Raw genomic sequence first — 12,743 nt, forward strand, 5'->3', positions numbered from 1 at the left:
ACTGGCTATAAGCTAGTAGGAGGATACGAAGGGCGGTGATGTGGCGTCTCCGGAATTGCTCGATTTAGTCTTATAATTTTCTTGAATTTTAAATTGAAAAATAAAAATGTAATTCAAAAAATCAGGTTGAGGGATTCTGAAGGTAATACAGTTCTTTTTTAATTGGATTCTAGAGGTAATACAATTATTTTCTTATTTAGAAATCCTAAAAGGAATAGGATTGTGTTTATTGAACAATCATAGAACAAATACAAGTCATATTTAGGATTTGTACGATAATAGAATTTTTATTTTCGATTTAGTCTTATGATTTTCTTAAATTTCGAATAGAAAATAAAGGATTGTAAAGATAATACAATTCTTTTCTTATTGAATTGTAAAGGTAATACAATTATTTTCTTATTTAGGAACCCTAAAAGGAATAAGATTGTGTTTATTGAACAATCATAGAACGAACACAATTCATATTTAAGATTTGTATGATAATAGAATTCTTATTTTTGTTATAATTCTCTTAAATTTTGAATAGAAAATAAAATTATAAACTAAAAATCAGGTTGAAGGATTGTAAACCGCATCGTGCGGTTTGTGGAAAATTCAAACCGTAACCACACCACGAAATTTAAAAACCACGTTTTTTGGTACGGTTTGAATTTTTCACAAACCGCACCACGAAACCTAAAATCCAAATTGTGATATTCAGGACTTTTTCTACGTTTTACCTGTGCTACGCATTGAACAATCAATTTTTCAAATAAAAATAATCATGTTAATATATAAATTTAAGTACTGATTATTTTCTTTTTCAAAAAAAAAAAGTACTGATTATTTTGATATCATTTATACAATTTTATTAAATTTAAATATATGTATAATTTTTCTAAATAATTTATTATATCTTAAATGCTCTAATTTTGATCAAATATAAATGTCCCATTATTATATTAAATAAAATATATAGTAATCATATTTTATTTTCAATCAAATATTATATAAGATCGACTATCGGTTCAAGAATTATGAAATTCAATCTCTACTTCGAATTTCAGAACCTAAAATCTAAATAATATGGATTCAGTTTCGTCTTAATTCTTGAATTTGCACAAATACTGATATAGTATATTTTTTGATCATCGTTCGAACGACAAATAAGGATCCACAAGTATTTTGAAAATTCCTAAAAATTTTAAAACTAATATAAATTAAAATATATTTTAAAATTAATCAGTTAATTACTCGACTATGAATTAATTTTAATTATCATATAATCAAAAACACACATAAACTTATTATTAGTAAACCATAATACAATATAAAATAGTAAAAAATAAAAGAGAATAATATAAGTACATATAAAATTATATTATTTTTAATAATTTGTGTAAAAGAATAATTTAATATTTTAGGGTCATAAAATTTTCCAATTTCCCGTCCCGAATAAAAGAGTGTCGTGATAGTTTCTATAGCTCTCTTTACGGGACGGTTCTATATCCACGTCCAATGGGGAAACACTGATTTGTGTTTAAAAGGTGAGTGAAGCCGGTGATTTCAGTGGAAGCCCCTTTCTCCATCCCTTAGCATCTGATTAAAGTTTGGCTGGTTGGCTAATGGCTTATATCCTCGACCTATCGCGAAAAAGAAAAGGTGATGATGATTGTAGAGAGCTAACACTCGGAGAAGTTACTCGTATCCGAAGAGGGGTAAATTATTTTTCAACTAATATTGTCGACAATTCAATTGCTTGCTGATGTTTTTGTAGATATATTTGTGGATTTCAATTATTTGTTTTGTTTGATTATTATACTTTTTGTTATTCTTCTCTATAGAAAAAAGAAGATCGCTTGAGAATGTTTCATTTAGAGAAATTTGTTATGCAGCCTTTTATAGGCCCTGTACTATCACCTTAGTTTGTAAGAGAAAAGTAACAGAAAGACTCAAATTACACTTCACTCCCTCTCACTTATAGTAAATCACAGTATTAGCCCTGCAATATTAATCATTCTCAAAAACTCTCACAAACTTCATTCATGCCCACCTTGCATTTGTTAAATATTTCAAAATTTAAAATTGGTTTGGGTTTGACAGACCTTGTGTAAGTGGTGTACAATTAACTGGCCTTTTATGTTTCTCAGAAAGTTATGCCGATTCATCTACTTTTTGAATGTGCCACCGGATATGCCCTTGTTCTTGCCCGTGGAATCACTGAAGTTGGGATGAACAAATTTGAATCAGTTGAGGAGTACCTCAACCAATCAGAGCAGCCCTTTGAGCTTGAATCTTATCTACCATTTTCATCGGTCGAGAATGCCCTAATTCAAATGAATGCTATTTCCAAGTGTAAAGTTCATTTCTGTCTTAATCCACTTCTTTCCATGTATCCCCTCTTCTTTTTACACAAAGTTGTAATTTTGTTTCTTTTTTAGCACTCGTGACTGATCAGTTACAGAAATTTCTCGAGGATGCTCTTCCACAACCAAAAACGGGAGGAAGTATGTATACCGTTGGAGTTGGTGATTCAATGCTGGGAGCAATGATTATAAGGAAAACAGGACTATGTGTTCGAAGTGCTAGACTGATTAGTGATGTCATGCGTGGCTTGCGGATGAAAATTGATCAACTGATAGGCTTGGGGGTATGTTGTTCTTTTTTCAAGCTAGCATTTATAACATCTATATATATATATATATATATATATATATATATATATATATATATATATAGGCAATTGCTCAAATACAAACCACTAAAATAAAAACTAAAATGGAAACCAAGAGAAACTATACCTAAATGACCTCACCCACCCCCTATATGTCATCACCCACCTAAGGCCCGCCCTCACCCCAACTCAATCCACCCCGGGCCCGCTAGGGCCTCGCTAAGGCTCCTCACAGGCCCTAGACATGCTGTAGACAATCTTAAATAGCCAAGACTTGGTCCCACCATGTTGCCACTAGGCCCCGACCCGGCCCTATTAGGCCCCACTTAGACCCCGTCTAGGCCCATCTCGGGATCCATCCCCGGTCCCAAAACCCGCATCATTCTACTTAATCTCATTGGTTTCTATTTAGTTTCTATTCTATTAGTTTCTATTGGAGTAGGACCTATATATATATATAATTTTTCATACTAACACTTTTGAATTCTGATTATATGCAGCATGGTGAATTGGAAAGGGCTCAATTTAATCTGGCGCGCCTTTACAACCGGACGTGTACTCAAAAAGTCATCAAAAGGCCGATCTTGGTTTCATCATTTTCTTCGTTAAAAAAACAAATTGGGGTTGTGCCATTTAGATTTGAAGGTGTTTTCAAAACCAAGGGTAAAGACAACATGTTGTGCACCAAAAATTTAGTACCCGGCGAAGCTCTTTATGGTGAAGAATTAATGCGTGTTCAGGTGAGTCGATTTATCTGTGATTAATATTTGCCTCTTAATTGATTTATGTAGTTATGAATCTCCATGAATATTATTATCTTTATGTTGAAACTGCTTTTTTTTTTTGTCACGTGTTAAATTCTTTAAACCCAATGTATTAGTTCTCAATTAATGTCTTAAAAAGGCTCCATATTGGTCCTTTGTCCTTTTTTAGTGTTGTCATTGTTTAATGCACAATAATGCATAGCTTTGTGTTTCCATCCGCCGACCAAGTTTTTACTTATTAGGAATTATTTCAATCTTTTTATCTCAGAATGAGGGGGACATAACTGAAGTCGAGTACAGAGTGTGGAATCCCCTCAGATCGAAATTAAGTGCCGCAATCATGTATGGTGTTACGAACATATGGATTGTAAGTATTATCATATCTCGGAACTTGAAATAGAATATGAGTTGTGTAATTATTTTTGTAAATCTAAATAATTATTTTTGTTTTATGTTTTTTAGAAACCCGGCTCTCGTGTTTTATACTTGGGAAATGTATGTGGACTTACGGTTTCTAATCTGTCCGATCTTGTTGGTTCGGTAAGTTATGTAGTCTGTCGTAGGTTACATATATCTATCATTTATACCTTGACCAGACATGTGTTTCAATAGTAGTTTGAAAACATATTTCCATAATTTTCATTTGCAGGATGGTATGGTCTATGTAGTGGGGAATATTGATGATGTTGTAGGCATGGCCGGGACGAGGCCCAATGTTGTGACAATTATAGAAAAATTCTGGAATCATGGGAATTACCGCATGCTTGTTAGTACGGTTGATGTGATCTTTGCTGAGACTGATCGTCATCTGGATGAGGTTCTCTTCTGTCCCCGTAATATGAAGTTTAATATTTCGTACTCCATTAAGTGCACAATTTCGTGTTAAGTGTTTTTAAATAAATTTGAGACAGGGGTCTTACTCTAATTACAAATAACTTTTGTAATACTATATCTTTTTAATCATGTATAGTTCATCATTCAATTTTTGTTTTGCTTATTTCATATGATAGTCGGTATGATTTCCATGTTTCAAAGAATGGGCTAATGGCTATTAGTTGAATATCTAATATATCTTTGTAACCATGCTCATTTGTGATATTTCATAATTCTTCGTACGTGCGTAGAGAATTACACCTTACTCAATAACTTGTTATGTTCTATTACTATTCTGGTTTACATAGTAGTGATTTTGGTTTTGTGTTTGCTAGTATGTTGCAGAGACGCTATTTATGGTTAATAATGTTCGTTTCTATCTTAGAGCTGGTGGGCATTACATGATCTCTACACGGGTTTGTTTTCAATTAGTATATGATTTACTGTGTAATAATGTCTTTGATATCTTTGATGTCTTTGTTGAACTATGCTGATGACTAATGTTAATTGTAGGCGAACAACCTCAATTCGACTGGTCAAGTTAAAGATGTTTTTACTATTCATTTCCAACGAAAGGAATTTAAGCAAATTGAAACAATCATGCTGAATTTGATGGAGGGAGCATGTTCCTTGGTTGTTGGTAGTTATCGCTTACTTGATGATTAAATGCATGTTCAAAGGTGTGTTTTTCTTCAACGGTAGATCTTAAATTTAAGTTGGTGTTGTGTATGAATTTTGTTTATTTTAATATACTAGTTTTTCTTTCATATTTGCTTTCTTTAAAATTATGATTTGGTTGTCATAACCATGACTATGTTTATTGAATTTAAGCCTTTAGTCAGTGCCCTCACAATTGTGATCTCATAGCATCCCAATGACAATATACGTGTTAAGGATCTGAGGAGTTATTTCTCGGTGATCGATCATAAGAGATTAGGCAAGTCAACTACAGTTACTCATAACATGTAGTTAACGTTCATAATTATGATTGATGAATAAAGTAAATGGATTCCCTAGCTCAGCATTGACTTCCAATCCCCCCCCCCCCCCCAACCGGTCAAAAACCTCTTGTTACTAAAATACAGTCTTATTGGCATTTGGTTAATTTTTAAGCAGTATTTGTTCATGTTATCTAGTTGATTGTTCTATCTTTGGTAATGCTTGCATTTTATGTTGTTTCTGTTTAGTTTTTTTGCATATTTTGCGGCCGTAACTTTTATTCATTATTAGGTCTTCGAGTATGAAAAAGATTTAAATATTGACAAATTGAAATTACCTAATGATATTGGGGTGGCCAAGGTCTAATTGCATTTCACAAGTTGTGATAATAAACCAAACCAAACGTACCCGGTATATCCAGCTATTTGTAGTTTACGTGTTATTGTCTTGATGTTCTGCTAGTCTTATATATCTGTTGTTTGCAGGGATCCAACCTTGGATGGAATGGCTCCTCTTTGTAGACTTGTCTGGTGTTTGGTTGTTTTTATATTCAATTTGAAGTAATCTGAATCCTTTTCAAAATTAGGTTTAATTTTGTATTAATCTAATACTACTGTGGTAGTTATAAATATGATATTCAGTAATTTGATCATCATCACATTTTGTTTTCCGATCTCTTTGAAGATGCTCCATGCATTTCTTCTTTTGTTGTTCTCGAGATAAACATAAATGCTGCTTCCAACATTTACGGTGTACCTGTCTAAGTGTAACTGCTTATGGTTCATGTTTGAAGGATGGTGTATGGCTTGTGTTAGATAAAAAAATGGCATGATATGATTTTCCGTTTGGAGAAGAAGCCTTAACTAAGGTTTTGTTGCAAAGTGTGGAATGCAAAATTTAAACCTTATCAATGGATTTCTTATAGTTGCGTGACCAATAGAAATTAGCAGCAAATCTCCCTTGTCAAGTTGCTTGTCTATCTTATTGTAAAAAATACCTGCTCTTTCTCGATGGTGTACATCCCCTGATCCTTCATTAACCGAAACTATGAAAAGAAGTTAGAAGAACTGGATTGCATCATGAGAGATGAAAAACTTGAATGGATCATGCTGTCTTGGTTTGTAATTTAGTAGTGATGTAGTGAAGAAAGAAAAGTTATTCATGTTGATCCAAATTGAACATTTTCATCCAGGTCGGCCAGTCTGTGTTGTGTTTCGCGTACATTGAGCTTTGAAGTACTTGACAACTGCATTAATCTTCCTTGGTTTGCTGAAGTCCTTCGTTCGAGAGGAGGCTCTCATTCTGCTTGCCAGAATTCTTTGAGATGGAAATTATATATATCTAGTCTTTTTTCTTTTCCAGCCAACCATACAACGTTTCTCCTAATTTACTTAAAAAATTCTATTAGGAACCATTCTGTCAAGAGTCAAGGTTATTGTTCGATAAAAATCAAGGAAATGATTCTAGAATGGAAAGGAGAGCTTCGACTTGGGGGTGTAAATAAAAATGAACTACTACTATAGTAGAGACTCAGAGAGTAGCGGAGAATATGTTTGTTACATGATGTTACGCCTTCATAACCAAATATTATTGGTTAAAATTATAAATCTCCACACCAGGGATTGCCATTTATTGTTATTTGTGTCTTCATCATCTTCAGAGTAAGGTCATGGAAAACTATTTAGATGTACTAGAACCAGAGAATACAGTCCATCAACGAAATAGCATGTTTTTTTTTAAAACCTTATTTCTCAGTCGAGCATGCATTTAATCACACTACACTAAAATCAGGATCGAATTTAAAACAAGATTCATAATCAAGAATTATACTTCTATAAAATTTAATAAATATAAATTTTATCATTTAAATAAATAATTTATCAAATTTATTTTTTTATTATATTTTTTATAACTTAAAAATTATCTATAATATAAAATTATTTGTACAATTTAAAGTGCTTATTTATACTATTAAATCATTATAAATCATAAGACATTAATTTAAATCTAGTCAAACAAGCTCATAAATCAGCAACTAATCCCAACTGATTTGCTTAAATATGAGCATTCATTCCCTCAAATATAGTATATTGGCAAAACTTAGCATTCAAGAAACATCATGCAATAAAATCAGAAAATCAAATAGTAGTAGAAAACTTCAAATTTGATCTACGCTTTGCACTAACAAGCCTTGCAAAATACATGAGGTTCTGCAAGTTGCATCGAAACTATGTTAGCACCAAATTCAAAAAAAATTGAACAAGATAAAAAAACATGCTACATATTTGGAGTGTCAGTAATTAATAACATATCTCCAACCGGCTTATTTTCAGGAATACAACTTAGCATATATTGTTTTCCCATAAAATGAAGGTATAAAAAGAAGAGTGGATTACTGTCCATATTGTTATTATAGCAACAGCTTACAAGATAATGATCAAAGACCAAAGACCAAACTAGAAATTATAGGCTAGAAGTGCCCACCTCAAAACAAGTATTTCATGGAGCAGGGATACATAAAATCAGCCAGTTTTTTCCTGTTTAAAGCTCTAAATCATACATGAACTCATAAAAAGGATACCGCTCAAGCAACTGCAAAAACTTGGTCTATCAATATAACTCTGCAGCAGACTAATCACTCCTCTGTGAAGTTGAGTGCAAGATCCCAATAGTGAGGAACTCCAGCATCAGAAAATACCCTCCGAGCAGCTGCTTCACTCCTGCACTCATGGACAGTAAACCTGTTAAAACTCGGTTTAGCAACACTTCCTTGCCACACTAAGACACATTTGTTTACAACAGCTTCATCCTCATCTTCGTCTTCATCTCTCACAGCTGCAGCCCAGTCTATTCGCTTAAGCATAAGCTTCCCATACCGTTTGATGGACTTACTTCCACCTTCAACTACCACAACAGTAATGCCGTCAGATATCACAGCACTTCCTGTCAATCGATTTTCCTGGGCATTCACATCAACCTTAAAGCGGGTCTGACGGTGTGAAAGATCATTAATTTTATAGACAGAAACTAGCGTCTCTAGTGTATTAGGGTCATCAAAAAGTTTCCTTTTCTTCTTTCCACTGCGTTCATCAGGGGTTAGCTTCCGTGCCATATTTCTGTCGACATGAGCTTGTTCACGCTCAGCAGCAGCGCTTCTGATTTCCATTTCAAGTCGAGTAGGATCTTGGGTTGCTTCAGAACCAAGCACTTTCATCAGATTGCTCATTTTAACTTTGGGTTTAGGAGGTTCTATCAGGCCTTGCCTGATCATCTCTTGCTTATCTTTTTCCCTAGCAAGTCGTCTCTGTGTACGGAGTTTCTTCTGTTCTTTCTTCGTCAGTTTTAAGGGTTGAGGAGGTGGAGGAGCAGGTTCAGCAGGTGGCTCAATAGGCCGTGGATGTTCCACATAAATGGTAATTTTCTCCATCCTCAACTTATTTTCCGCTATTTTACCGTCACATATATCATCGTAAGTACCAGCCAATAAAAGAGGTGCATCCCTGAAAATAATGAGCAATCGCATACGCTTGTTAGTTATTTGACATGCTAAATTTGATCAACAAAGGGCGAATAATTAGGAAAAACACCAAACTTAGCATCACTACTATCGTACACGAACTTAAAATCTTCAATATAGGATCTGGCACTTTTCACAAGTGTACATAGGCACGTGCAGGCATCACCAATGTAATTTTAAAATGGACCTGGCAACAAGCTTACACTTCCAATATTATGAAGCTGATTTCTCAATCAGCTTTATATGTGAGTTTAGCATTTTTAACAATATAAACAGCTAATATCATCTGCAACCCAAACCTCACATGTAATATGGAATAGTACGAAAAAGAATTTAATTCACATGCTTGATAAATAAAACTTCACATGTTGAGTTCTACATATAATGAAGGAACCAATTAAGTAACATAATCAGTAAATCACAGTTTCAAAGAGCATAGATAGACTTTACTGCTTTGATTTATAACGACCCGACAACAATTTAAAGCTAATATAAATATATTCTCTTAAAATAAATCAAGCAGAATTATACTGTATAATGAAAGATTCAGGTATCTTACCACCACTCAACTTCAGGAATTGGTTCTTTTGGTTTCTCTTTCACGATCACTCTCTCTGATACCTCAATCAGGTTGGGATTTATATCTGGCTCTGCTTTAGCTTTTGCAAACTGTGCTTGCTTGACCCTCAACTCTTTCGCTTGTGCTTCACCAAATTGACTCTGAAAAAGAAATTAGAAGTGGAGAATAAAAAAAATGTTAACATAACCAGAGCGAGAATAGAAAATATAAACCAGAATACCTTCAACTTAGTAATCTCTGCATCTCTCGACCATTTACCCTCCTCTACAAATAGAAAATTCATTCTTTTAGGCCTCAGAAGCTTATTCTTATCAATACCCATGTCCGGATCAAAGTGTGGATTTTTCTCGGGATCAACTTCCAGTTCAGGTTTTAACATTTGAAATGAATCTTTTTTCTGCTTGTTAATGTTAACCTGGACAACATAAAAGAAAGCACTGGTGAATTTGCATTAAGATAACTTTAAACAAAGATATAGAATGTTATAACTCAGCAAGCAAACAAATAACAAACCTTCAGGGTGCTGAGGTTGTTCAGTTTTGGAACATTCACCACATTTCCATGTTCATCTATTTCTCTGCCCAACGCATCCAAACGAAGAACAGGAGCCTTTGCAGGCTTTGGCTGGACAGTAACATCAGGTGGTAACTGTCCAGGAAACATGTTTATCAGAGGAGCATATTGTGGGTCCTGTCTGAATCCCATTTTAGCGGCAAGCTCCTGTGCACGTTTAACCGCTTCAACCTTTGGTGCTGTAAGGCCCTCTAGATGAGGCACACCACTCACAAGTGGTTTTGCTGAAGCAGAAGTAGGTAGAATTGAAGAACTTAATGTTACTCCAGCAGATGGAGCAGGAGTAGGAAGTATGCCTGATGTAGAGACTGCTGCTTTAGATCCCTCTTTCGACCCAATACTCTTGTTTAACTACAAGATCAACAAGAAATTTTAGGTGTGCATAGTAGATTATTGACAGGTAACTACTGAAGAAATAAAATGAAAGCGTAAAACTTGTGATATTATATCGTATACTTACCAATGGAATTTTCTTTAACTTCTCGGAGATTTCCTTCTGCTTCTGCAAGGTTATCCTCGCTTTTGTCAAAGCATCAAGTGAGTGGAGACCTCCACTTCTCCCAGCTGCTGGAGTTGTCCCATCTGTACTAGATTTCCCAGGAACCTCATAAGATCTGTTCACAATAACTCCCTTATTTTCATTTGTGGTATAAATTGAAGATACCTTAGGATTGTCGACAGGAGTAAAAGAGGCCCCAGGCAGAGTTCCTGATGCCATGTTGAGTGGTTCCGAACCAGCACCCTGTAAAAAATAGAATCAATCAATTAAAACTGTATACTGAATTATGAGTTTTGAAAAAAATATTATGCTTGAGAATATATCTTTAGAGCACACCAACATCATGACAACTAAAAGGAAAAGTTAAAAACTCATCAAAAGTCTTCCACAAATACTACCATTGACCAGCCGACAGTTTACTTGCAGATATGTGCTTTACTGCTTTGTGCATAACATTGAATACTAAATGTTGATCACAAAAAAGCAATATACAATTTCTGCAAAGAAGACATGTATGGGTATATATGTTTGAAAACATAATAACGTGAACTGTGAATGCCATATTGCCATAGGACACCTGATGAACCCATTTTGAGGTCCTCACAAAGGGTGTGGAGTCATACAACTGGTACCATAACAAATATGCTGACACAAGAAATGATAGCACGCTCCAATTCCAATAGTTCTAAAAAAAAAGGAACCCCACCTAAGATGTGAAGCAATCTCGTCTTTAGCGAGTTATATTGCTAAAATTGGTATACAACCAGAAGAATAATGAATCATTAAGTGAAAAGATCTAATAGCATGTGGTAATAGCTGTATATATGCACAACAGTGATATTGCATTATAGATAATACAAAAACCATATATAAAATGACTACTAATGAATGGTTTAACTAGGACCTCAAATTTAGCTCAAATACAAATCACTTACATCATCTCCAGAACAAGATATGCTTTTAATCGTTATATAACATGGATAGATTCTTGGCTAAAATATTGAAATGGATCATACCTAGAAAAAATTAGAGAATAACAATGACAAATGCATAAAACATGAACACAAATCAGGCTTAATTAGTAAGCTAAACATCGAAACAACAATCAAGCTTCCAGGCACCTAGGTTATGATATAAACTAATCAAATCCAAAGGCATTTCAGTCCTGAAATCAAACATCCCATAGCCCAGTTACAGACTCATCCTCCAGGCTCCAACTATGACATAAAAGACAAAGACACTAAGCTAATCGAACACATCTCATCACAAAAAGCAGGCTATCTAATCAGCATAATGTAATCTTACTATCACACATTCAATAAATAATTAAATTTCTACCACTACATAAAACACAAACACACACAATAATTCATCAGAAATGCAGTGAGTAATACTCACATTGGCAACAGAACCCCCCGCACCATTCTGATTCCCATTCACCTCCTCATTCTTCACTTCTCTCTTCACCAAAACCTCATCGAAACTGCCTCGCTTACTCTCACTATCAACATCCACATCCTCCTCCTTAACCTTATCCCCAAACCTCCTCCTCTCCTTCCTCTTCCCTCTCTCCTCTCCATCCTCAATCCTCTTCCTCTCTCTCCTCTCCTCTCTCTCGTCTCTCTCGATTCTCTCCTCTCCATTCACATCCTCAAACCTCTTCCTCTCTCTCCTCTCATCCGAAACCCTAGCTCTCTTCTCATCGAATCTCTCCTCCTCGCTCCCTCCTCTCTCCTTCCTCTTACTCAAATTAACATCCAATACTCTCTCTCTACTCCTCTCTCGCTCATCCCGTGACTCGTACGATCTCTCTCGCCGCTCGCGATCGTTCTCTCGGTCGCCTCTCGATCTGTGCTTGTCGTCGTCGTCTCGAGATTTGTGCTTAGAGCTGCGGTGCTTGTGGTGGTGATCTCTATCGCGATCGGGATCTTTGTGTCGCCGGCTGGATTTATCTTTTTCCGATGGTTTATCCATAATAACCCTAGGTTTTTGAACACACACTCCGCCTCTGCGTAGCGTAGTATTTTATAGATCCTGTGTAACTTTGGGGCTTTCGAGTTATCGAGCGTGTTTCCATTTTTCTTTTTAAGTCAAAAGATATTTCCTAGAGGCCGGTAATTCGTAATTTTATATAATTTATAATTTTTTAATAAATTTTAACAAAAACTAATTTTGGTTTCAAAAAAAAAACAAAAACTAATTTTAAAAAATTAATTTATATAATTATTTTATATTAATTTTAGTACTTATAATCATTTGTGATTAAAAAATAATTTAAACAGACAATTTAAATCACACCCTTATACCAAGCACTTAATATAAATATATTTTTTTAAATCATT

At 34.6% G+C, this 12,743-nt stretch overlaps 2 protein-coding genes across 6 annotated transcripts; one reads left to right on the plus strand and one right to left on the minus strand.

Moving 5' to 3' along the window:
- The first annotated feature begins 1,462 nt into the window (after positions 1-1,462).
- On the plus strand, positions 1,463-5,902 carry LOC108199324 (rRNA 2'-O-methyltransferase fibrillarin 1-like). 4 transcript variants are annotated; one of them, XM_064082658.1, is made up of 10 exons: positions 1,464-1,700; positions 2,133-2,337; positions 2,424-2,632; positions 3,157-3,396; positions 3,689-3,787; positions 3,883-3,960; positions 4,070-4,237; positions 4,629-4,709; positions 4,807-4,973; positions 5,718-5,902. In XM_064082658.1, exons 1-9 carry the CDS (start codon positions 1,608-1,610, stop codon positions 4,957-4,959), a joined length of 1,326 nt encoding a protein of 441 aa, XP_063938728.1. In that variant the 5' UTR covers positions 1,464-1,607; the 3' UTR covers positions 4,960-4,973; positions 5,718-5,902. The 4 variants fall into 4 exon arrangements, with proteins under 4 accessions (XP_063938730.1, XP_063938731.1, XP_063938732.1 ...); XM_064082660.1 differs by lacking the exon at positions 3,689-3,787 and having other exon boundaries at positions 1,463-1,700; XM_064082661.1 differs by lacking the exon at positions 5,718-5,902 and having other exon boundaries at positions 1,463-1,700; positions 4,639-4,709; positions 4,807-4,947.
- Positions 5,903-7,600: 1,698 nt separating this feature from the next.
- On the minus strand, positions 7,601-12,461 carry LOC108199323 (protein RDM16). Of its 2 annotated transcripts, XM_064082657.1 has the most exons (7): positions 11,800-11,821; positions 10,567-10,644; positions 10,363-10,489; positions 9,843-10,253; positions 9,550-9,744; positions 9,309-9,469; positions 7,601-8,732 (listed from the first exon to the last, which is right to left on the minus strand). In XM_064082657.1, coding segments are annotated over exons 1-7 (1,839 nt in total). In that variant the 5' UTR covers positions 11,802-11,821; the 3' UTR covers positions 7,601-7,867. The 2 variants fall into 2 exon arrangements, with proteins under 2 accessions (XP_063938727.1, XP_017222581.1); XM_017367092.2 differs by having other exon boundaries at positions 10,363-10,644; positions 11,800-12,461.
- Positions 12,462-12,743: the final 282 nt, after the last annotated feature.

Source organism: Daucus carota, chromosome 8 (genome assembly GCF_001625215.2).
Source record: "Daucus carota subsp. sativus chromosome 8, DH1 v3.0, whole genome shotgun sequence".
Classification (NCBI taxonomy): domain Eukaryota; kingdom Viridiplantae; phylum Streptophyta; class Magnoliopsida; order Apiales; family Apiaceae; genus Daucus; species Daucus carota.